General features: G+C 43.5%; 1 protein-coding gene across 4 annotated transcripts; it reads right to left on the bottom strand.

Annotated features, from left to right (window-relative positions):
- Positions 1 to 1533: 1533 nt before the first annotated feature.
- Positions 1534 to 23743, bottom strand: phc3 (polyhomeotic homolog 3 (Drosophila)). Of its 4 annotated transcripts, none has more exons than XM_055884163.1 (13): positions 23649 to 23743; positions 21422 to 21700; positions 11257 to 11451; positions 11025 to 11177; positions 10670 to 10759; positions 10019 to 10253; positions 8966 to 9772; positions 8576 to 8832; positions 5615 to 5858; positions 5407 to 5521; positions 4896 to 5037; positions 4129 to 4402; positions 1534 to 2431 (listed from the first exon to the last, which is right to left on the bottom strand). In XM_055884163.1, exons 2-13 carry the CDS (start codon positions 21656 to 21658, stop codon positions 2277 to 2279), a joined length of 2904 nt encoding a protein of 967 aa, XP_055740138.1. In that variant the 5' UTR covers positions 21659 to 21700; positions 23649 to 23743; the 3' UTR covers positions 1534 to 2276. The 4 variants fall into 4 exon arrangements, with proteins under 4 accessions (XP_055740138.1, XP_055740137.1, XP_055740139.1 ...); XM_055884162.1 differs by having other exon boundaries at positions 23592 to 23730; XM_055884164.1 differs by having other exon boundaries at positions 8588 to 8832; positions 23592 to 23730.
- Between the last annotated feature and the right edge of the window lie 742 nt (positions 23744 to 24485).

Raw genomic sequence — 24485 nt, 5'->3', positions numbered from 1 at the left:
TCAGTCAATTGAAATAAAGTCAAGTGGGCCCTAATCTATGGATTTCACATGACTGGGAATACACATATGCATCTGTTGGTCACAGATATCTTTTTTAAAAAAGGTAGTGGCTTGGATCAGAAAACCAGTCAGTATCTTGTGTGACCACCATTTGCCTCATGCAGCACGACACATCTCCTTCGCATAGAGTTGATCAGGCTGTTGATTGTGGCCTGTGGAATGTTGTCCCACTCCTCTTCAATGGCTGTGTGAAGTTGCTGGATATTGGCGGGAACTGGAACACGCTGTGGTACGCGTCGATCCAGAGCATCCCAAACATGCTCAATGGGTGACATGTCTGGTGAGTATGCAGGCCATCGAAGAACTGGGACATTTTCAGCTTCCATGAATTGTGCACAGATCCTTGCGGCATGGGGCTGTGCATTATCATGCTGAAACATGAGGTGATGACGGTGGTTGAATCGCACAACAATGGACCTCAGGATCTCATCACGGTATCTCTGCGTTCAAATTGCTATCGATAAAATGAAATTGTGTTCGTTGTCCATAATCCCACCGCCACCATGGGGCACTCTGTTCACAACGTTGACATCGGCAAACCGCTCGCCCACACAACGCCATACACGTTGTGGTATCCCGGAGGTCTACCCCGGGGGTTGGTGATGGAGGGGAAGTACGTGCCGCGACGTTTGCTCCCTCTGCTGGGAGTACCCGGGGTGGGCACCACGACACTGATGCCACCAACAGAGTGGGGGAACTCTGTTGGTGAGAGTGAACAGAGTGCCCCATGGTGGCGGTGGGATTATGGACAACGAACACAATTTCATTTTATCGATAGCAATTTGAACGCAGAGATACCGTGATGAGATCCTGAGGCCCATTGTTGTGCGATTCAACCACCGTCATCACCTCATGTTTCAGCATGATAGCATGACCAATTAGGGGAGAGTTCCAACCAGTCGTGCTATGTAAATGGAGCACCGTGGCACACCGTGGGAGAGAAAATGAGAGGCAGGGAGTGGGCCAACAGATGGGAACGAAGCTCCCGGAGCACGGAACCGAATACGAGGAGGCGGCCCAGATGAAGGGCCGAGCCAACTACTAAGTTATTTAGTTGTTACTTTATTATTATTTTATGTTGACCAGTAAAAGCGTGTTTTCTAGAACCTTCCTGTCTCTGTGTCCATTTGTGTGCTCAAACCCAACACCCCATGGTTTACCACAACGTGGTCTGCACTTGTTGGACTTATTAACATATTCTCTAAAATGACATTGGAGGCGGTTTATGGTAGAGAACATTAAAACATAATTTAACATTAAATTAAAAACTTGCGACGTTGTGTTGTGTGACGAGACTGCACATTTTATAGTGGCCTTTTATTGTCCCCAGCACAAGGTGCAACTGTGTAATGATCATGCTTCAAACCTGTCAGGTGGATGGATTATCTTGGCAAATGAAAAATGCTCTCTAACAGGGATGAAAACAAATTTGTGCACAGAATTTGAGAGAAATAAGCTTTTTTTGTGTGAATGGAACATTTCAGTGATCTTTTATTTCAGCTTATGAAACATGGGACCAACACCTTACATGTTGCGTTTATATATATTTTTTGGTGTATTTATTATAGCAGTAATAAACATGTTACTTGATCTAATGTCTCATCAACCTTGGAATTCACAAGGCACTTCCTGGTTGCTCTGCAGCACGGGCTGGAAGTGGATTTCCTCATATGCAACTTCAGTCAATCTGGTTACATCCCAAATGGCACCCTATTCCCTATATAGTCCACTAATTTTGACCAGAGCCTTATGGGTCCTGGTCAAAAGCAGCGCACTATAAAAGTAATAGGGTGCCATTTGGGGCGCACACTTGTGAGTCATTGTTAAATCCCATCTCCTCTCAGGTTTGGAAAACGGTCTTCAGAGAGTAACATTTTGAAAACATTTAAATACAATTCATTAAACTTTAAAGTTTAAACAGCATGTACAATGTAATACACAGAAAAAAGGCCACCTTGAGCCTTATTGCTACAATCACTACAATGATAGATGGTTGTTAATGTGTTGAATGATGACTGACACACAGCTGAACAGTTTACAACTCGCTGCTTCTCACAGAGTTAAAAGGTAGAGAGCAAGTATATTTGTTTGTGTGTCATTTCCTAGAATCTCATATCCTCTAAGTCTGATAAGGGTGCTCCTCTCATTCGCATCCCAAATGGCACTCTATCTCCTATATAGTACCCTACTTTGACCAGATGGGCCCTGTCCTGTGCTCATGGTTCCTTCAGAGAGTTGATGTGGGCACAGAGTTTGAGGGCGGGTCCTAGTTTGATGTTCATCGCTGTCATCAGGTGGTCCTCTGTCAGCAATAGGAGGGCTTGGCCGTCAATCTCGTGGGAACGGAACTCCTCTGATATGTCCCGCCCACCTAGAGAAGGAAGAGGGTGGAGAGAGAGGTGGGAGAATGAAGAGAGTAGGGGGAGAGGAACAGGAAGGTGGAAAGAGAGGAGTTTAGGGCCAGGAGATGTGACCTGAGCAGGAAAAACTACTGGCCCCAGTGATATTGTATAAGATATACTGTATATAAACTCAACAAAAAAAGAAACGGCCCTTTTTCAGGACCCTGTCTTTCAAAGATAATTCGTAAAAATCCAAATAACTTCACAGATCTTCATTGTAAAGGGTTTAAACACTGTTTCCTATGCTTGTTCAATGAACCATAAACAATTAATTAACATGCACCTGTGGAACGGTCGTTAAGACACCAACAGCTTACAGACGGTAGGCAATTAAGGTCACAGTTATGAAAACTTAGGACACTAAAGAGGCCTTTCTACTGACTCTGAAAAACACCAAAAGAAAGATGCCCAGGGTCCCTGCTCATCTGCGTGAACGTGCCTTAGGCATACTGCAAGGAGGCATGACGACTGCAGATGTGGCCAGGGCAATACATTTCAATGTCCGTACTGTGAGACGCCTAAGACAGCGCTACAGGGAGACAGGACGGACAGCTGATCGTCCCCGCAGTGGCAGACCACGTGTAACAACACCTGCACAGGATCGGTACATCCGAACATCACACCTGCGGGACAGGTACAGGATGGCAACAACAACTGCCCGAGTTACACCAGGAACGCACAATCCCTCCATCAGTGCTCAGACTGTCCGCAATAGGCTGAGAGAGGCTGGACTGAGGGCTTGTAGGCCTGTTGTAAGGCAGGTCCTCACCAGACATCACAAGCAACAACGTCGCCTACGGGCACAAACCCACAGTCGCTGGATCAAACAGGACTGGCAAAAAGTGCTCTTCACTGAGGAGTTGCGTTTTGTCTCAACGGGGTGATGGTCAGATTTGCGTTTATAGTCGAAGGAATGAGCGTTACAAAGAGGCCTGTACTCTGGAGCGAGATCGATTTGGAGGTGGAGGGTCTGGGGTGGTGTGTCACAGCATCATTGGACTGAGCTTGTTGTCATTGCAGGCAATCTCAACGCTGTGCGTTACAGGGAAGACACTCTCCTCCCTCATGTGGTACCCTTCCTGCAGGCTCATCCTGACATGACCCTCCAGCATGACAATTCCACCAGCCATACTGCTCGTTCTGTGCGTGATTTCCTGCAAGGCAGGAATGTCAGTGTTCTGCCATGGCCAGCGAAGAGCCCGGATCTCAATCCCATTGGGCACCTCTGGGACCTTTTGGATCGGAGGGTGAGGGGGAGGGCCATTCCCCCCTGAAATGTCCGGGAACTTGCAGGTGCCTTAGTGGAAGAGTGGGGTAACATCTCACAGCAAGAACTGGCAATCTGGTGCAGTCCACGAGGAGGAGATGCACTGCAGTACTTAATGCAGCTGATGGCCACACCAGATACTGACTGTTACTTTTGATTTTGACCCCCCTTTGTTCAGGGACACATTATTCCATTTCTGTTCATCATCTCTGTGGAACTTGTTCAGTTTATGTCTCAGTTGTTGAATCTTATGTTCATACAAATATTTACACATGTTAAGTTTGCTGAAAATTAACACAGTTGACAGTGAGAGGACGCTTCTTTTTTTGCTGAGTTTACATCCATTACAGTATTGGTTACATCAGCTTTAAGTCCCATGGTAGGACAAATTCATGATACCTGGTAGAGAGTTGATGTAGGAGCAGACTTGACCCACGCTCCACTGTGTTGGATTGTCACTACATTCTTGTCCTCCTGTGGTCTGTTCACCAGAGGATATGAATGTGTCTTTCCTCTGTCTTCCCTGCTCCCTCTCTCTCTCCTGTACCCTCTCCCTCTCTTCCTGCCGGCGCAGCCTGGTGATCATAGGGACAGGGGGCTCATCCTCAGCCTCCTCTTCCCCTTCTCCCCTCAATGTTCTCTGGGTCTCCTCAGAGCCGTACGGCCCCTGCACCTGCAGTGGAAAAACCAGCATGACTACAATCAGACATTTAACTATGGAATATTCTGAATGATAACAGTTTGGGGTTTCATACTGTAAGTAGACCACGAGAATTGCAAAGTTGTTCATATCAATTCTGTCTGTCTGATTGACCTAGCCTGGTTTCAGATTTGTTGTCCCCCATGATGAAATTGGGGAACTGTCTCATTCATTTGTGCGTTAGTCACACGCGATATCTCAGACAGCACTGGCGCGATTTTGACAAATGGGGTGAATGATGCGTCGTGCCATAGAGATCCGTCAGTGGCAAAATTGATTGTCCCAAGACGGGAGCTATAGTTATTAACAGAAATGTCAAGGCGGGGTGCTTCATCATTCGTGGAGGACGACACGTTTACTGTTGCCTGGTTTGTGTTGTTTTGCAAACTGTCTTGTCGTGATTGGCATTGACCATAGGATAGTTTGCTAGATATGCTAAATCTGGGACCAGGCTATGACATCTGACCTGTCTGAGGAGGAAGTGTTCTCTGGTGCCCCCGTTGACCCTCCCCGAGGGACGTCCTCTACGGCCCATCGGCCTGTGGCCCCAACGACTGGCCTTGTCCACCTTCAACACGCTCAGACGCTTTGTACAGCTCACATTGAACCTGACCGGAGGGGGGAGGGGACAGAAAGAGAGAGCGAGAGAGAGATAGATGAGATCTGTAGATAAAACGTTTCTGGAGTTTAGCCATTCAGGGGAGATATTCCACAGAACACCATAATGTTCAAAACATTGCAGTTGGGTTGTTTAGATTCCCCTGGATCCTGGAAGAGAACATTTACATATGGCTTTTGACAACAAGTCCACAAGTCAGCTTGAGGAGCTTAATCTGCCTCGGGAATAATGTTCCAAAATTCAGATTTTTCAAGGAATACGGGTTCCTGGAATCAGGAGTGAATAACCAGGAACTACAGGAATCTTCCAACTGGGATATCTGGAAACCCCAGAAATGTTGCAACCCTACAGGACTCACCTCTTGACACAGGTCATGGAGCAGAATCGTTTGGATCGGAGGAAGGTGTGAACGTAGCCTCTCTTCCCACAGAACTCACACTGCAGCACGTCTACCAGGCTCTCAGCAGCAGGTTCTATAGTACAGCAGGAGATGCAGCAGGAGATACAAGCTGTTAGACAGACACACAGACAGATGGACGGACACACACAGACACACCGGAACTGACCGTCCTGGGTGGGGATATCATCCATGTCTGAGTCATTGTCTGGCTGCTCAGCATCCATCAGGCTCTCCTCTGGCACTCGATCCCCATTGGTTCTCATCTCAGACACTCGATCCCCATTGGTTCTCAATTCTGGAGCTGAATCCTTATTGGTTCTCATCTCAGGTGTTGGATCCCCATTGGTTCCCACCTCCCGGGCTTCAGGAAGCGTGGCCTGCTGGTCCGCCCCCAAAGAGGAACGGCCCATCTGAAGCAGGAACACACCACTGTATCACTGGATCACATACAGTACACAACATTTACCACTACAGAGGGCTGAACATAATGGTAACTAATCAACTACCAGTGGGAGACTGCTTGTTCAAGAGGACATTTTGTATCTGCGAGGTTGTTGGTTCTTTATGCAGTGCTCTCACAGTGAGGGAGGTGTGACTGGGACTAAGCTACTCTCCCAGCTAGCACATTTGGTTTCTTGGAAGACGTGAGAACGTATGTTTTTGGTTTCTCATTGTTTCCGGGAATGAAGCCATACATTTCTTGACCTATAAAACTGAATTTTTTTTAAACGTTCTGACACTGGAAATCTAAACTTGTTGGTTGCAGAGGTTCTGAGAATGATTTACTATGGTTCCCTGAACGTTACCCTGGAGGTTTTATTAACGTTCTGTGAACGGAAATTATACATTATTTGATTTTTGAATAACTTCCTTAACTTTTACTGAATGTTTCAACAAGACTTTTTATAACACTGCTAGCTTATTTTGGTCAAACTTTTTTGAACTCCAAGCACAGGTAGGACACATGGAAATTAATTTCCTTAGGCATTAATCACATTTCTATTTTAGGGGCTCTCGAGTGGCGCAGTCTAAGGCATTACAGACCGTGGTTTGATTCGAGGCTGTATCACAACCGACTTTGATTGGGAGTCCCATAGGGCGGCGCACAATTAGCCCAGCATCGTCTGGGGTAGGCCGTCATTGTAAATAAGAATTTGTTCTTAACTGACTTGGCTAGTTAAATAAAGGTTCAATAAAATTTCTAAAAAAGAATAACCTTTTGTTCTCTATCCATGGATTTAGCCTGCTAGAGCTGCAACTCTCTTTCCTTCCTCTCGCACTTTATCAGCTCAGTTTAATAAAGTAGCTTAAATAATGGCTTTTCTGCTGCTTCCCTCACTTGGATCGGACCGGGTCTTGATCCAACCAGGTCTGTATGAAACGGGATTAGTTGTCCTTGGGACCATTCGGAACGGGTCTCTTTATATTTTTTGTATAAATTAATGCATATCGGGTACGGGTGGGAAAGCCCCAGGTCCATTTCGCAACTGGTCCATCTTTTTGGAATACGTCTAGCTAGCCTGACATGTTTTTTTACACTTACAAAGCTGTTCATTTTAGTCTATTCAAACAGACCACATTTCAAAGGAAACAAAGACTCATTAAGATCAGGTGTTAGTTGGCACGGCCAACACACCTGAACACAAATAATAAGATAGAGGATAGAGAGAGTTTTGCTGATACTAAGAACGGAATGTATATGTTTTTAAAACTTCTTAGGGCTAGGCCCCTTTTTTTCTCAATTTCCGCCTGAATGACGTGCCCAAATTAAACTGACTGTTGCTCAGGCCCTGAAGCCAGGACATGCATATAATTGGTACCATTGGAAAGAAAACACTTTCAAGTTTGTAGAAATGCTACAATAATGTAGGAGAATATAACAATAGATACGGTAGAAGAAAATCCAAAGAAAAACCAACCAGATTTTTTTTTGAGAGCCCATGCTCTTACAATGGAAAGTATAGGGGCATATTGAATTCTAGCAATTTGGATGCAATTTCTATGGCTTCCACAGGGTGTCAGCAGTCTCTGTTCAAGGTTTCAGGCTTGTAACTTCCAAAACGAATAATAAATATGAGTTCTAGTACAGGGACACAGTCTTGGAAATTGATGTATGAACGCGCGATGAAGACAGAGCGCACCTGCTAAAATCGGTTACCTTTTGAACATACTTTTTTCCGTAAGAAATAGTATAGTTTGATTACATTTTAGGGTACCTGAGGAGTAAATAGAAACATTTTGACTTGTTGAAACAAAGTTTAGGGGTAGATTTTTGGATTCCTTTCTTTGCATGTTGAACGAGTGGATTACTGAAATCGATGGCGCCAACTAAACTGACTTTTTGGGTTATAAAGAAGGATTTTATCTAACAAAACGACACTACATGTTATAGCTGGGACCCTTTGGATGACAAATCAGAGGAAGATTTTTAATCGCTATTTGTGAATTTATGAAACCTGTGCCAGCGGAAAAATATTTTGATGTGGTACGCCGTCCTCAAACAATCACATGGCATGCTTTCGCTGTAATGGCTACTGTAAATCGGGTAGTGGAGTTAGATTAACAAAAATTTGAGCTTTCAACCGATTTAAGACACTTGTATGTACCTAAATGTTTAATATCCATAATTTGTATGAATATTTATTTCTTTAAATTCCGCGCCCTCCGCTAGCGGGACGCCTAGACCTAAAGTTTTTAAACAACATTCTTAGAACGTTACTCAAGTTTTCTTGTGGTTTTTATGGAAAATGTTCTTAACGTTCTCAGAACAATTTGAGAACATGCAAAATAACCAAAGGACAACCACGCTCTCACCAAGCTCTAAGAAACAAATGGTTCTCAGAACATTATGTACTAGCTGGGCTCAGTCGCAGGGCTGACTCCAGGCATAAGTGACATTAGCGGCCGCTAGGGGGTCCCGACTACAAAAAACGGTACTCAGTCAAACTTTAAAACGTACATTTTTCTCTCCACTGTCAAGTTTTTGCCTGCTTGTTGGGGGGCCCCCCCATCCAAATCTCGCTTAGGTCCCCCAAAAGGCTAGAGCTGACACTGGCCTCAGTGCCTTTGGTGACAATTAACGAGACCAGTGCCTGTGTACACTGTGGAGCTTGGTTAACACACCCACCAGTGAACATACCGGGAGGAACGGCTGCAGGGCCTCTCTGACGACGAACCCCTCTATGATGTGTGTGAGGATGAGAGGTCTAGCTCTCTCAGGGCTCCCTGGTAGGGTGGCTGAGGCTGAGGGGGATTGGCCGGGGCTTCTTACCGCGGCCGAGGGCAGGAGTGGAGGAGGGGAGCAGCTGGTGTAAGAGGAGGGGTCTTGAGACGAGTGGGTAACGGAGCAGCTGGACGGAGGGACGCAGGGGAAATTCAACCTGCCTGGAGGATGGAGCCGAGCAAAGAGAGAGAGGCAGTTACTGTATGTCCGGGTTAGATTTAGTATAAAAATAGTAAATAGTGTAAAAGGTAAAGTTAAGTAATGAAAAACACTAAATGCTATTGTGCCGTGTACCTGTGCAGTTCTCTGTATAGGCGAGCTGTATGTCTTTACAGAGTCTGTCTGAACCAGCCGCTGGAGAGAGTGTGGGTGGAGGGGTCGTCCTCTCCTCTCTCATCTCCTCTCTCCTCTCTGGGGTCTGAGTGCGTACGGTGGCTGGAAGCATCTTCAGGTCCACAGCTACAGTCTGGGGTGGGGAGAAATTATGGAACGTCTGGGATAGATTCTGGAACGTTTGGGGGGGATGATGGTTCTGAAAAGGCATCTGGACCGGAGCCTCTGCCACAGGCATCTCCTCCGACACCTGAACCCCAGTGGACTGCACTGCCAGGGCCTGGACTGAGCGCAGGGACAACCTCTGGAGGGAGGCCGGTGGAGACTGGAGCAGCCTGGGGAGAGAGGCCTGGGAGATGGGGCCAAGACGCAGGGTAGGGGGCTTGGGCTGGCGGTGGAGCTGGGGCTGGAGCAGGCTGGGACACAGAAGAGGTGGAGGGGCTAATGATGAGGATACTACCACTGTCTGCTGGGGAGGGGGTGGGGTGGGCAGCTCACAGGAAGAGGAGAGGACTGGAAGGCCATCCCCAGGCTGGGATTGGACAGTGGTGGTGGTATGGGTGGGAGTGGCCAGGGGCTGGAGGGTAAGAGGGAAGAGAGAGGGGGAAGTGTCCTGGGGTGCGAGGCGCAGTGCGATAGGGTGCAGCTGCCGGTGGGATCCTGCTGTGGTCTGCTGGATGATGAGCTGGTGGGGTGCCCCCTTATGGCTCGGAGGACAGTGCAGCTGGTGCCTGACCACAGCATGGGACTGGACAGGAGTGTACGACGCTGAAATAGAACCACATTATTACACCTGAAGGTGGTCTAAACCTGCACTAGGTTGGAACAAAATGTACAACACTGGAGTTGAAATAAAACCATGTTAACAGACTTAAGTGATTGAGACATTGATATGTGTTGTAAACCTCCTCTGGGCTGGAACAAAAGCCTACCTCAGGATCAGTGTTATTTAAGAACACTGATATGAACCAACAGAGCACAAAAGATGAGACCATGCCATGGTGATTGACTTACCAGGCGCGATAAGCTGGTTTGCTGATGTTAGCCTGGTGATGTCAGCCAGCCGAGGCTTAGCTCCAGAGGCTTCTGTGGAGGGGTCAGACTGCTGACTGGACCTCAGGGGACAGATGGACATCTTGGGCAGAGAGGAGACCAGCGTCTGGGGCTGGGTGGAGAATGGCTTCAACAGGACACTCTGGGCAGGGGCCAAAGCCCCTGGGAGATGGGCCTGCACAGCGAGGCTGTGGACCTGAGAGAGGAGAGGTATTATTATAGACGTAAATCTAACATCCAATGTCTCTTAGAAAGTGCTTGATATCAAAAAATACAATGTGGATATCATGTTGTGTCCCACTGGGTTCCATACTGGGGCACTACTGTCTGTACCTGATATATATTTAGGTAATTGCAACTTGATCATGTCGAGCAATGACCTACCAAGTCAAGTCAGATACACTCCACTTAGCAGACACCTTTATCCAGAGCGACTTGTGCATAGGCTCACATTTTTTGTATAAAAATGATTTGTCCTCCAGGGATATAAATAACATGTCAGCAGGAGTTTGCTGTCCTCCGATGACAACCTAGTTAGCTTGCCAGGTATGTAAAACCTGGCAATGCTCAACCTTTCATCTTTGACCTTTGCCCCTGGTGGCGGTTGCTGACCTGTGAAGTGGAGAGTTGAGAGGAGCTGCAGCAGACAGAAGGCAGGTCAGACTGGACTGCTGCCACCGTGGCCGCAGGGGTCAGAATCAACTTACAGAGACAGAAGAGAGAAAAGAGAACGCGCCAGAAGAGAGAGAAGACAGAGAAGCAAGAGAAAAGACAAAGAAGCAAGGGAAAAGACAAAGAGGAAAAAGAAAAGATAATAGAGTAGAAAAAAGTTAGTGGAGAACATCAGTGGAAAAGGAGACAGAGAACTTGGCATGCTTACTTATTTTTACTTCCCATGGTCTTTGGGCAAGTAGATAGTTTATCATACGCTACAAAGCTGTTACAATAAGAGAGAGAAGGTAGGTACCATCTGGGTGCGAAGGTACATCTGGGCTTGGTTACAGGAAGCAGAGCAATTCCCCAGGAGCATGGCCTGCTGGGTAATAGTGCCTGTGGTGGAGCTGGAACTCTGAGAATGACCAATCAGCTGGCCTGTTACTGAAGAGGCTGGGAGGGTGATCTGGAGACAGACAGAATTGCAGTGGTCTTACTCGGCATTGGTAGTCTTGGTAGTCTTGATACCAGAGTGCTCAACTTACAGAGGTACCAGTTGACTGGGGCACCGTGCTGTTGGCAGCAGAGGGTAAGGAGGGGGACTGTCTGCTACTGTAAGGCTGCTGCTGCTGCAGCGCAGCTGTCTGCAGGATGATGTGTTGCTGCTGGGCCGCGTACATCTGCTGCAGGTACTGAGCTGCCATGGTCTGGGGCCTGCTGTGGATGGCCTGCTGGATCACCTAGAGAGGGAGACAGCAGAGAAACAATAGTCATATTGTGTAGCTGGGAACGGTTCGGTAACTACTACGCTCCCAGAACTAATGCCTCAGCTTTAGCTCAGCACGTGCATGATCAGGGTTCGATACCAGGAATGCTGAAAGACCCAGGTTTGGTCAAGATAACACTCTTCCCAGCTAGCACCTTTGGTTCCTTGGAAGTTGTGGGAACTTATTTTTTGGGTTTCCCAAAAAGCACTCTGGTATCAAGACTTCCAAGACTACCAATGCCTAGTAAGACCACTGCAATTCTGTCTGTCTCCAAGTTCTGGCCTGGTTAAGATCTTATCTGTCGGAAAGATATCAGTTTGTCTCTGTGAATGGTTTGTCCTCTGACAAATCAACTGTACATTTCGGTGTTCCTCAAGGTTCCGTTTTAGGACCACTATTGTTTTCACTATATATTTTACCTCTTGGGGATGTCATTCGAAAACATAATGTTAACTTTAACTGCTATGCGGATGACACACAGCTGTACATTTCAATGAAACATGGTGAAGCCCCAAAATTGCCCTAGCTGGAAGCCTGTGTTTCAGACATAAGGAAGTGGATTGCTGCAAAATGTCTACTTTAAAACTCGGACAAAACAGAGATGGTTGTTCTAGGTCCCAAGAAACAAAGAGATCTTCTGTTGAATCTGATAATTAATCTTGATGGTTGTAAAGTTGTCTCAAATAAAACTGTGAAGGACCTCGGCGTTACTCTGGACTCTGATCTCTCTTTTGACGAACATATCAAGACTGTTTCAAGGACAGCTTTTTTCCATCTACGTAACATTGCAAAAATCAGAAACTTTCTGTCCAAAAATGATGCAGAAGAATTAATCCATGCTTTTGTTACTTCTAGGTTATACTACTGCAATATTCTACTTTCAGGCTCCCCGGATAAAGCACTAAATAAACTTCAGTTAGAGCTCAATACGGCTGCTAGAATCCTGACTAGAACCCCAAAATTTGATCATATTACTCCAGTGCTAGCCTCCCTACACTGGCTTCCTGTTAAGGCAAGGGCTGATTTCAAGGTTTTACTGCTAACCTACAAACCATTACATGGGCTTGCTCCTACCTATCTTTCTAATTTGGTCCTGCCGTACATACCTACACGTACGCTACGGTCACAAGACGCAGGCCTCCTAATTGTCCCTAGAATTTCTAAGCAAAACGCTGGAGGCAGGGCTTTCTCCTATAGAGCTCCATTTTTATGGAATGGTCTGCCTACCCATGTGAGAGACACAGACTCGGTCTCAACCTTTAAGTCTTTACTGAAGACTTATCTCTTCAGTGGGTCATATGATTGAGTGTAGTCTGGCCCAGGAGTGTGAAGGTGAACGGAAAGGCTTTGGAGCAACGAACCGCCCTTGCTGTCTCTGCCTGGCCGGTTCCCCTCTCTCCACTGGGATTCTCTGCCTCTAAACCTATTACAGGGGCTGAGTCACTGGCTTACTGGTGCTCTTTCATGCCGTCCCTAGGAGGGGTGCGTCACTTGAGTGGGTTGAGTCACTGACGTGATCTTCCTGTCTTGGGTTGTGCCGTGGCGGAGATCTTTGTGGGCTATACTCGGCCTTGTCTCAGGATGGTAAGTTGGTGGTTGAAGATAATCCCTCTAGTGGTGTGGGGGCTGTGCTTTGGCAAAGTGAGTGGGGTTATATCCTTCCTGTTTGGCCCTGTCCGGGGGTATCATCGGATGGGGCCACAGTGTCTCCTGACCCCTCCTGTCTCAGCCTCTAGTATTTATACTGCAGTAGTTTATGTGTCGGGGGGCTAGGGTCAGTTTGTTATATCTGGAGTACTTCTCCTGTCTTATCCGGTGTCCTGTGTGAATTTAAGTATGCTCTCTCTAATTCTCTCTTTCTCTCTTTCTTTCTCTCTCTCTCGGAGGACCTCAGCCCTAGGACCATGCCTCAGGACTACCTGGCATGATGACTCCTTGCTGTCTCCAGTCCATCTGGCCGTGCTGCTGCTCCAGTTTCAACTCTTCTGCCTGCGGCTATGGAACCCTGACCTGTTCACCGGACGTCCTACCTGTCCCAGACCTGCTGTTTTCAACTCTCTAGAGACCGCAGGAGCGGTAGAGATATTCTTAATGATCGGCTATGAAAAGCCAACTGACATTTACTCCTGAGGTGCTGACTTGCTGCGCCCTCGACAACTACTGTGATTATTATTATTTGACCATGCTGGTCATTTATGAACATTTGAACACCTTGGCTATGTTCTGTTATAATCTCCACCCGGCACAGCCAGAAGAGGACTGGCCACCCCTCATAGCCTGGTTCCTCTCTAGGTTTCTTCCTAGGTTTCTAGGGAGTTTTTCCTAGCCACCGTACAGCTGCATTGCTTGCTGTTTGAGGTTTTAGGCTGGGTTTCTGTACAGCACTTTGAGATATTAGCAGATGTAAGAAGGGCTTTATAAATACATTTGATTTGATATGTTTTCTGACTGGTAAAACGTAATTTAAAAAAAACTTTTCTGAGAACGGAAGTGAAGCTTTCGCCTGTTCTGGGAACATACATTTTTAGGTTGCAGGGAGGTTCTGAGAATGTTCTCCTGAGAGGTTTTATTCATGTTCTGAGAATAGAAATGATATGTTATTTGAAGCTAATTAAATAACGTTCTGAGAATATGTTTCAATAAGACTTCTAATAACACTGCTAGCTTAGTTTGGGTTAACAGTTTTGAAGCACAGATAGGACACATGGAAATTCACTTGCTTAGGCATTAATCATGCAAACACATTTCTTTTTTTATTGTGGCACGGCGTCAGTGAGATTCTAACCTATTACCTTCTGTTCTCTATCTATGGAATTAGTCCACTGAGCCACCAGGATGGAGCTAGCATTAGAGGTCTTTACAGATCCACCTGTACCCGAATACCCGAGACCTGAGCAGGTTCAGATCCAGAATTCAAAATAATGTAATGCGTCTGGGTCAGATCTGATATGATTGTCACAGGTGTGTATAATTCTAACTGACCTTTCCGGTAGGAACAGTACAGATCCGAACGCGACAGCTGCAATAGAGAGAGAAATGTTATAATTTATGCTGCTGCCCGTGCTTTTCACGAGAGTGGAGCGTTGCTCGTGTAGCTTGTTGTTGTTGTTGGCCAATCATAAGTCATCATAGCGGCAATAGGCTAAGTTAGGAGATATCTAATCCTCCCTGCTCCCCGTGTCACTCGCTCACAGTATGGCCCCACCCCCGCCTGCTTGAGCGGCACCTCTCTCTCCCTCCTCTCACGCTTTATCAGCTCCGGCTAATAAAGTAGCTTAAAAAAATGACTTTTCTGCTGCTTCCCTCACTCGGATCTGACCGGTCTGGATTCAACCAGGTCTATACGGAATGGGATTAGTTGTGCTTGGGTCCATTCGGAACGGGTCTCTATATTTAAAAAATGTATTTAAGCTTATCGAGTCCGGATTGGAAAAGCCCCAGTGTCCAGTTTGGAACTGGTCCAACTTTTTGGACCTGTGAAGACCTCTAGCTAGCATGCCTTTTTTTTTTACTCCTACATAGCTGTTAATGTTAGCCCATTCAAACAGACCCCATTTCAAAGGAAACAAACACCCATTAAGATCAGGTGTGGCCAATGAGTGGGCGTGGCCAACACATCTGAACATATTTAACAAGAGAGAGGAGAGAGAGAGTTTGACGCTGAGAACAGTGTTTATGCTTTTAAAACATTAGAACGTTCTTTGAACATTAACGTTTTCTTGTGGTTTTAATGGAACGTTTTCCTAATGTTTTGAGAACATGACTTGAAATAGAACCATGAAGAAACCTTTAGATAGCATTATGCTGAAGTACTGAAATTCCCACAGAAGAACGTTGTTTCTTAACATTCTCTGAACGTTCTGAGAACATGACTTGAAATAGAACCATGAGGAAACCTGAAGGAAACGTTATGCTGAAGTACTGAAATTCCCACCTAAGAAACATATGGTTCTCAGAACGTTATGTGCTAGCTGGGTATCCTGCACCATTCCCAGACCTTTGTGGGAACGGTGTATGCAAAATAACCATAGGACAACCACTCTCACCTTGCTCTAAGAAACATATGGTTCTCAGAACATTACAGTATGTGCTAGCTGGATTATGCTTAGAAAACTAGCCTTTGCTTTACATACAGATATGGCTTCATTTTACATTTTATTCCACTCCTTGCCACTCCTGTCATTTGCCAAATATCATTAATGAGCTTGAGGAGATCAGAGGATTGGATCCTGATTCGATAACCTTCACAGGTATCATCCAATGTTTATGCAAATTAGACTAATAGGTCAAATTAACTGTTTTCTTTGGTCCCGCCTGGAAAACGATACCGGAGCATCGGCTCTCTAAGACAGCTTCTACCCCAAAGCCATGACTGCTCAATAGCCATAAGACTGATAAATAGTTAATGAAATGGTTACTCGGACTATCTGCATTGACCCTCTATGAACACTCACAAGACTATATACAGTATACACACTATATACATTCTCACACACACACTACACTGACACTCACACAAAACCCACACACACACAGTACATATGCACACACGCATACTGACACAACACACACAAATGCATGGACACACAAATACACACACACATTCACACATCATATGCTGCTGCTACTCTGTTCTTTCTTCTTACTATTATCTATCCTGATGCCTAGTCACTTTACTCTGCCTTTATGTACAGTTGAAGTCGGAAGTTATCATACACCTTAGCCAAATACATTTAAACTCAGTTTTTCACAATTCCTGACATTTAATCCCATTAAAAATTCTCTGTCTTAGGTCAGTTAGGATCACTACTTTATTTTAAGAATGTGAAATGTCAGAATAATAGTAGAGAGAATGATTTATTTCAGCTTTTATTTCCTTCATCACATTCCCAGTGGGTCAGAAGTTAACATACACTCAATTAGGATTTGGTAGCATTGCCTTTAAATTGTTTAACTTGGGTCAAACGTTTTGGGTTGCCTTCCACAAGCTTCCCACAATAAGTTTGTCCCACTCCTCCTGAAAGAGCTGTGTAACTGAGTCAGGTTTGTAGGCCTCCTTGCTCGCACATGCTTTTTCAGTTCTGCCCACACATTTTCTATAGGATTGAGGTCAGGGCTTTGTGATGGCCACTCCAATACCTTGACTTTGTTGTCCTTAAGCCATTTTGCCACAACTTTGGAAGTATACTTGGAGTCATTGTCCATTTGGAAGACCCATTTGCGACCAAGCTTTAACTTTCTGACTGATGTCTTGAGATGTTGCTTCAATATATCCACATACATTTCCTGCCCCTATTTTGTGAATTGCACCAGTTCCTCCTGCAGCAAAGCACACCCACAACAAGAAGTGTGGCTTCTTCCTTGCTGAGCGGAAGAAGGTTAACCTTTCAGGTTATGTTCATATAGGACTCGTTTTACTGTGGATATAGATACTTTTGTACCTGTTTCCTCCAGCATCTTCTCACAAGGTCCTTTGCTGATGTTTTGGGTTCTGATTTGCACTTTTCGCAACAAAGTATGTTCATCTCTAAGAGACAGAACGCATCTCCTTCCTGAGCGGTATGACGGCTGTGTGGTCCCATGGTGTTTATACTTGTGTACTATTGTTTGTACAGATGAACGTGATACCTTCAGGCGTTTGGAAATTTCTACTAAGGACAAACCAGACTTGTGGAGGTCTACAATCTTTTTCTGAGGTCTTGGCTGATTTCTTTTGATTTTCCCATAATGTCAAGCAAAGAGGCACTGAGTTTGAAGGTAGGCCTTGAAATACATCCACAGGTACACCTCCAATTGACTCAAATTATGTCAATGAGCCTATCAGAAGTCTCTAAAGCCATGACATCATTTTCTGGAATTTTCCAAGCTGTTTAAAGGCACAGTCAACTTTGTGTACGTAGACTTTTGACCCACTGGAATTGTGATACAGTGAATTATAAGTGAAATAATCTGTCTGTAAACAGATGTTGGAAAAATGACTTGTGCCATGCACACAGTAGATGTTCTAACCTTATTTTTTTGTTTTTTTGTTGAAAAACGAGTTTGAATGACTCCTACCTAAGTCTATGTAAACTTACGACTTCAACTGTACATATCTACCACAAATACCTTGTACCCCTGCACATTGATCTGGTACTGGTACTCCCTGTATACATCTTCATTCTTGTTTTTTATTCCTCTTTCATTACTATTTATCATGTGTTTTTTTTTACTCCGCATCGTTGGGAAGGGCTCGTAAGCAAGCATTTCACGGTTAAGTCATTGTATTCAGCATTTGTGACAAATGCAATTTGATTTGATTTTGAACATCGACAAATGTGTCCGTTTCTTTAAATGTGCAATTAGAAAGTATAGTCTCTAGGCCTATTTAATGAAACCCTAGTGCTGTTGACGTAGGCAACAGATCACAACGGCTCAGTACATCACTGGGGCCAAGCTTCCTGCCATCCAGGACCTCTATACCAGGCGGTGTCAGAAGAAGGCCCTAAAAATTTCCTGGAGCGCCAAGTCTAGGTCCAAGAGGCTTCTAAACAGCTTCTACCCCCAAGCCATAAGACTCCTGAATGTCTAATCAAATGGCTACCCTTTTAAACTCTGTTATTATCTATGCATAGTCACTTTAATAAACCTACCTTCATATACAAATTATCTCAATTTCTTCGACTCACCGGTGCCCCCGTACATTGACTCTGCACCGGTACCCCCTCTATATAGCCTCGCTATTGTTATTTTACTGCTGCTCTTTAATTATTTGTTACTTTTATTTCTTATTCTTATTTTTCCTGTTTTTTTTTAAACTGCATTGTTGGTTAAGGGCTTGTAAGTAAGCATTTCACTGTTGTATTCGGGGTATGTGACAAATACAATTTGATTTGATTTGACAAAGCAGGGAATCCCAAATATCCCACTGAGCTCCTTTTTGGAAATGGCGAGTTCACTTTCTTATCCATGACGTTAGTGACCAACCGCGCTGTTCAGCGTTGGATCCCAGCAGCTCACATCTGCAGGATGGGGGGCCTTTTCATTAGGAGGGACCTCTAACGTGGATCGCTAAAATAATGATTATGATCAATTACATTTCCTCAATTTATATATATAAGACCTATGGGGACACCTACTGTATACATTTGGCAGCCAAACACGAGTGATCACTGTAGCCTTTTATCGTCTAGACATGATTAAATATCCACCAGGCTTCCGTCATCGACTCAACTGAATTAAAAAAATAATTACAGGGGACAGTTTGGAAAAACAAAAAAATGTTTTTTCTCTGTAATAAAGTTGAATCTGGGATAACAATGGGATAACAATGACATAACCAAAGTGTCTAGTAATACTATAGCTCTCTCTCTCGCCCCCCTTCAAGCATTCCTTGTAAATTCATTTGATAGGCTACATTATTTTAGCATTATGCTATAATGTAGCCTAGGCCTACTTTCCGATGGACTATAGCCAAGATTTGAAGGTGAGCCTTGGTTTTGAATACGTTTTTAAGAAAGTAGAAATGTTAGTGTGTGTCTGAGGTGCACTGGTGGCTTTGATTGATGCACAGCAAAATCAATGGTGTACATTTAACTTGGAAAGTGTAAAATGTTCACAATTTTCAGTAAACATTTGAGTCCCACTGTACCGGTTTAAAAATAACACCTTTGAAAGTGTTAAAGATTTAACTCTGTTGTGGTGTTCCCCATTTAATGCAAAGTGTAAAATGTACTCTATTTTCAGTGTAGGCCGACTTAAATAACACTATTTGATAGTGTTGAAGATTTAACTCTGTTGCCGTGTTCCACATTCAACTCTTAAAGTGATCAAATGAACTTGATTGTGATGTTTGCATATCTCTACTGTGGAGTAATACGCAACACCTACAGTGTCACGCTGGTATAATGGATCGGGAGACAGGCGCAGGAATGCGTAATATATATATTTTTTTCTTTATCCAAATTACAGAGTGCCATGTAAAGGCAAAGGGGACGAAGACCGACTAAACAAACACGTATACAAAACACAGGGTTGAAACCCAAACAAAAGAGCGAGGAGTACCTCTAATAAATACACGGGACGAGACCCGAAAACACAAGCGCACACTGATCCAACACGGGATGAGACCCGTAATCATCTATGCACAATACAAGCGGCACGAAAGCCAAAACAACAAGGCACAGGTACTTACACGACCAACGGACATTGGAACAATAATCGACACCCCAATGGTGAAACAAAGGGCGCATTTCTACAAATACAATCAGTGAGGAATTGGAACCATGTGTGCAACAGTACCTGAGGGATCTGTGACATACAGTGTAAAACACAACACTTAATTTAGAGTAAACTGGACTCACTCTGCTTAGTGCTGACGCTGTTAAACTTTTCTCAGTGTAAGAAATTAACACCTGTAGTGACACAGTAAATCATTTTTGGGTGTTGTTTAAAAACGATGGTGTAAAGCCTAATTTGCCTTTTCTTTTCAAGGAAATTTTAGAGTTACCATCCATGACTGTAATATTTTGTGAGAGAGACATGGTTATTGAATTATTTCCTTATAAAGGCTTGTGACTTTCACCAAGTGAGTACCAAGGTGAAGGCTATCATTCAAATTCAACAATGACAATACCTTACATACTGTGTATCATAAGGCCTTACTTTGATGGCCTAGTTTTACCATAACCCAGTGGTGTTAGGAAACTCCGGGTTTACAGGCCACATCAGGCCTGAAAGTCAAATTATGTTGGATTGCAAAGTGATGTGTCTTTTTAGCTAACATTCTACTCCTTGCCAGTCCTGTCATTTGCCAAATTGACTGGCCTTTCAGCAATCTCAACGTTTAATATGCAGTTCAATATGAGACATCATTAGGATATCCAAAAGTTAGAATTTTTATTCACCCGCTGCCTGCATTCAGAATGACCATCAGGGTTAGGAAAGTTGATAAGAAGACTACCTAAACCATTTAACCTGGGAAAACCATTTCAGTAACAGGTGCTAACTGTTACTCTAACTAACTGATTTGATTAGTTAAGTTTAGAAAAATATATGTTATTTGTCTTAGTGTAGCATATGATTAATCAATCAATGTACATGCAAAAAAACAGATATTATAAACAATCATTACAAAATCTACTTGCAGTAGTGCATTCTGGGAAATATGATAATGTCAGGTGGTTTGTTGGGCTGTTTTACTCTCCAAAGTGTAAAACAATAACTCTGGTTATTAACACCAACACTAGGGGGTTATTTTAGAATTTAACTCGTGAATTTAACGCGTGAATTTAACTCCTGAATCAACACTAGAAATGTTATACCAAAAAAATCAACACTGGTCAAATTGCTGTGTAGGTCCTTTTAGGGTTTGTTTGTTTTTCCTAAAGTAGCCTGTCTGGACTCCATCTCTTAATAAGAGAGGTGGGACAAATAATAGAACTGAAATGAGCATGACAACATTTTACAAACGTAGGCCTAAGCAAGTCATGATGATCAGCATATGTGCGAGGAACGACGAGAGGTGGCAGGTTTGCATTTCTTTCCTCTCATTAATGGGATGCAACTGAAGCAAACTTGGCTCGATTGAATCGTGTAGGCAAATATTTCCCATATCATTATTTCTCTCTCTCATTATGGAGTCCTCTAGACGCGTTGAACAACATGATCTTCATTGACACTGCCTTCTCACGAGAGAATGATCGCAGCAGGTCAGAAGGGTGTTGTTGTTTGTCGTTCTTATTGCACCAAATTTGCAAGCACATAAATGTTGTAATGGAAAATATTTGTGTTGTTTTCAACTACCGATCAGCAACTGTAGTAAATCCAGCTGCATATCTCTTTGACAAATGACAGGAGTGGCAAGTAATGAAATGTTAGCTAAAACTGAAAAACGTCATTATTTGAAGTTCAACACACACATTGACAGTGTCCCCTCTGGCGCCGTCCCTGTCCCCTCTCTCACCTGAACCGCCTGGCTCTCTGTAGGGGCGGTGCCAAGAGAAGTGGGTGGGGCCTGACTGCTTGTGGGCGTGGTGCTGTCTGTTGTCGTCATGGCGATGACCACTGAAGCGGCGACGTTGTTGTTGGCAACCGTTGTAACTGCTTTGGTGTTAGAGGCGACAGTGACAGTAGCAGCAGTCCCATTGGTCTCCCTCTCTTCTCCTCCCTCTGTCTTTTCAGGGCTCTGCCTGTCCATCATGCTGCTGGTTAAACTAAGCTACTGTCTGTATCACTGGGCCAACTGGAAAGGACACACAGAAAACACCTCTCTCAAAGTCTGTAGCCTAAACATATTTGTACATATTTGATTTGACGTATGGGATGCTGGATGTATTTTTTGGAAAATAACATTTATATCTGGTGCCCTAAATTGTTCAGTAAAAAATACATCCCACATCCCTAAGAGAATATTTGTTGGGACAAAATGTTGCTGATAAATTGTCCCATCATAAAATACATCTAATTATAGATACATATGCCTATCTATAACAATGTCAATGACAATTTAGTGCTGGGTGCGTTTGAACACACTTGAGAAACGGGGCCTATAGCACTGGCTCGAACGGATGTGATGGGTATTGCTTGACCGGACCAAGAGAGCGCTTCTCGCGCGGCTATAAATCTAGAGGTTAATTGAAGTGAACTTTCCATGCTCTGTGTGCACATTCTCCTTATTTCTTACAACCTTAAATCGAAGAAAAATATTATATTTACATTTATAGGCCTTAAAATCACAAACGGGACATTTGGGCCAACGGCGTCACAAAAAAGAAAATCCTTTAATTAAAGATCTATAGATATGAAGGCCCCCCAAGCTATGTCCCTGGATCCTGGTCACTAGAGTAGGCTATTTGTCTTAGTCATAAAGCATTCTTAGCAAAAGTGTAATATATTTGAATGAAATGTCTTTAATAAGTCTTGAGCTGTATTAATTGCATGTGTTTAGGACTACTTAACATTTCAACTGACCTATTACATTTATTGAAAGGTAATGGTCAGTAGGAAATAGCAAATCAGAAACCGGGGCTTGTACGCCTAAACAAGGAATTGTACTAAAATCAGGTCGAACTTATGTCGGCCTATTCATATTAAAGTTCTAATCAAGCAGTTGTTCGTTAGTTTTTTTAAATTTGATTTGCTGCGTTTTCAACGAAATCAATTCAGTTTTGTTAATTTCTTTGTCATAATGGAAGGGCATTTCTGTTTTTGAATTTCTCCCCATATGACCATGACATTTTCCAAGTTTTTCCATGTATGAAATGATCGAAATTCAATAGCCTATAGCCTAAAATAAATGGATCAGAAATGTATTTTGATAAAGCCTCTGCGCTTGGATGTCATGTTGATTAGTATAGCCTACTCGTCAGGTTTATATGCCGTACACATAAAAATACTGGAACAATCTGAAAAACAGGCTATATCAAACTACATTTATCCAGTATTTGAATTGTTGAATGAAATTGAAAGAAAATTACACAAACCTACCAAAAATAGTGGCCTAGTTTGAAATAGGCTATTTTGTCCACATTTTTTTACATGTAGCCTAATTTGTGTAAATAAAGTAGTGCCTACTTTAATTTGCTGATAACATTTTGGTAAAAAAGGACAATTTGAGACATAATAGATTGCGGATATTGATTTTGTTCCAATTCCTGGTGCTAAACTATTTAATGTTTAAACATGTATGTAGTTTTAGTGCGCCACCCCCCTAATGCTCAACCGAGAAAATATTCCAAACCCTATAGCCACAACCATGCACTGACAAAAAGCAGACTGGTTAAATGTACACACATTTTCATTCAGCAATAGCAATGCATCAAATCCGTTATGCAATTTAAAATCTATGAACAATTGTCGTTATCGTGTGCGGAATGCATCTAATTGGGCAATTCATGCATTGGGCTACAGTCACCCCGTTTGGCCTTTTCTCGATGGATGTGCAGTGCTGGCAACTATAGGCTGCAGTAACCTAGCTATACGATCATTTATTTATTCATTATACTAAAACAAAATCGTTTAATAATTATATTATGTTTGGGCATCATCCTCTATTTCCTCGGCCAATTCTATGGCCACCGATAAGAGCCTTATATATGCACCATGCACAATCGTTCACCTATCATTAGCGTTACCTGGCTGGATTTGTTATTAGACCTGACCCATGGCGAAGTGACCGAACGAAAACCCACCGGTTCAGACTGTCACAATCCCAGTCATGTTCTAATGCGTCAAGCCTGTAATGCTAAAATGGAGAGAAAAACAAACGGGCCGGACGGAATGAACACCCAGACACAGCACCACTTGCAGCGCGGGAGGACCTTATACAGTAGAGCAAGAGGGGTTAGTTTGAAAATTGATTTTTATAAAGCTTTTCTCATTTTGGAGACTCAGTCAAGGTTTTACTCAGCATGCAACAAACAACAAATATCAAGTCAAGTTCAGGCTGTGTCACGAAACGCATTATAAAGGTACCATTGTGGAGTCTGGGGTCCCATATCTACATAGTAATTATTTTACTGGCAGTATCTACTGTAACACTATCACCACTAGGGGGCGCACGACTCGGGAAAAGAAACCCCAGCTTTTCCTCAGTCCTCAGCATATATATATATATATATATATATATATATATATATATATATATATATATATATGTATATATATGTGTGTGTGTGTGTGTTTTATTGTCAAAGACACTGGATAGGTGCAGATCGGGGCAAATGTGTTGTTTTTACATATATAATTACCATACATAAATCATGATTAGGCTATGTTGATCAGACAGAGAAATGCTGGTATGTGTCATGCTCATGTGTTGTTTCTCAAATCAAGTCAAATCAGAGGTTATTAGTTACATGCACCGAATACAACAGCTGTAGCCCTTACAGTGAAATGCTTACTTACGAGCCTCTAACCAACAATGCAGTTAAAAAAAATACGGATAAGAATAAGAAATTAAAGTAATTAAAGAGCAGCAGTAAAATAACAATAGCGGGACTATATAGAGGGTGGTACCGGCACAGAGT

Source organism: Salvelinus fontinalis, chromosome 26 (assembly GCF_029448725.1).
Source record: "Salvelinus fontinalis isolate EN_2023a chromosome 26, ASM2944872v1, whole genome shotgun sequence".
Taxonomy (NCBI): Eukaryota; Metazoa; Chordata; class Actinopteri; order Salmoniformes; family Salmonidae; genus Salvelinus; species Salvelinus fontinalis.
Note: the sequence above shows the minus strand (reverse complement) of the source record. Positions and strands in the feature narration are given on the sequence as shown.

What these genes read in the sequence shown, in the direction of transcription:
- phc3 (XM_055884163.1), bottom strand. Translation starts at nt 21,658, where the DNA reads ATGATGGACAGGCAGAGCCCTGAAAAGACAGAGGGAGGAGAAGAGAGG. An exon ending in CAGAGAGCCAGGCGGTTCAG is followed by an intron (nt 11,452 to 21,421) that starts GTGAGAGAGGGG and finishes CTCCCTCTCTAG; the next exon opens with GTGATCCAGCAGGCCATCCA. An exon ending in CTCAACTCTCCACTTCACAG is followed by an intron (nt 10,254 to 10,669) that starts GTCAGCAACCGC and finishes CTCCTCTCTCAG; the next exon opens with GTCCACAGCCTCGCTGTGCA.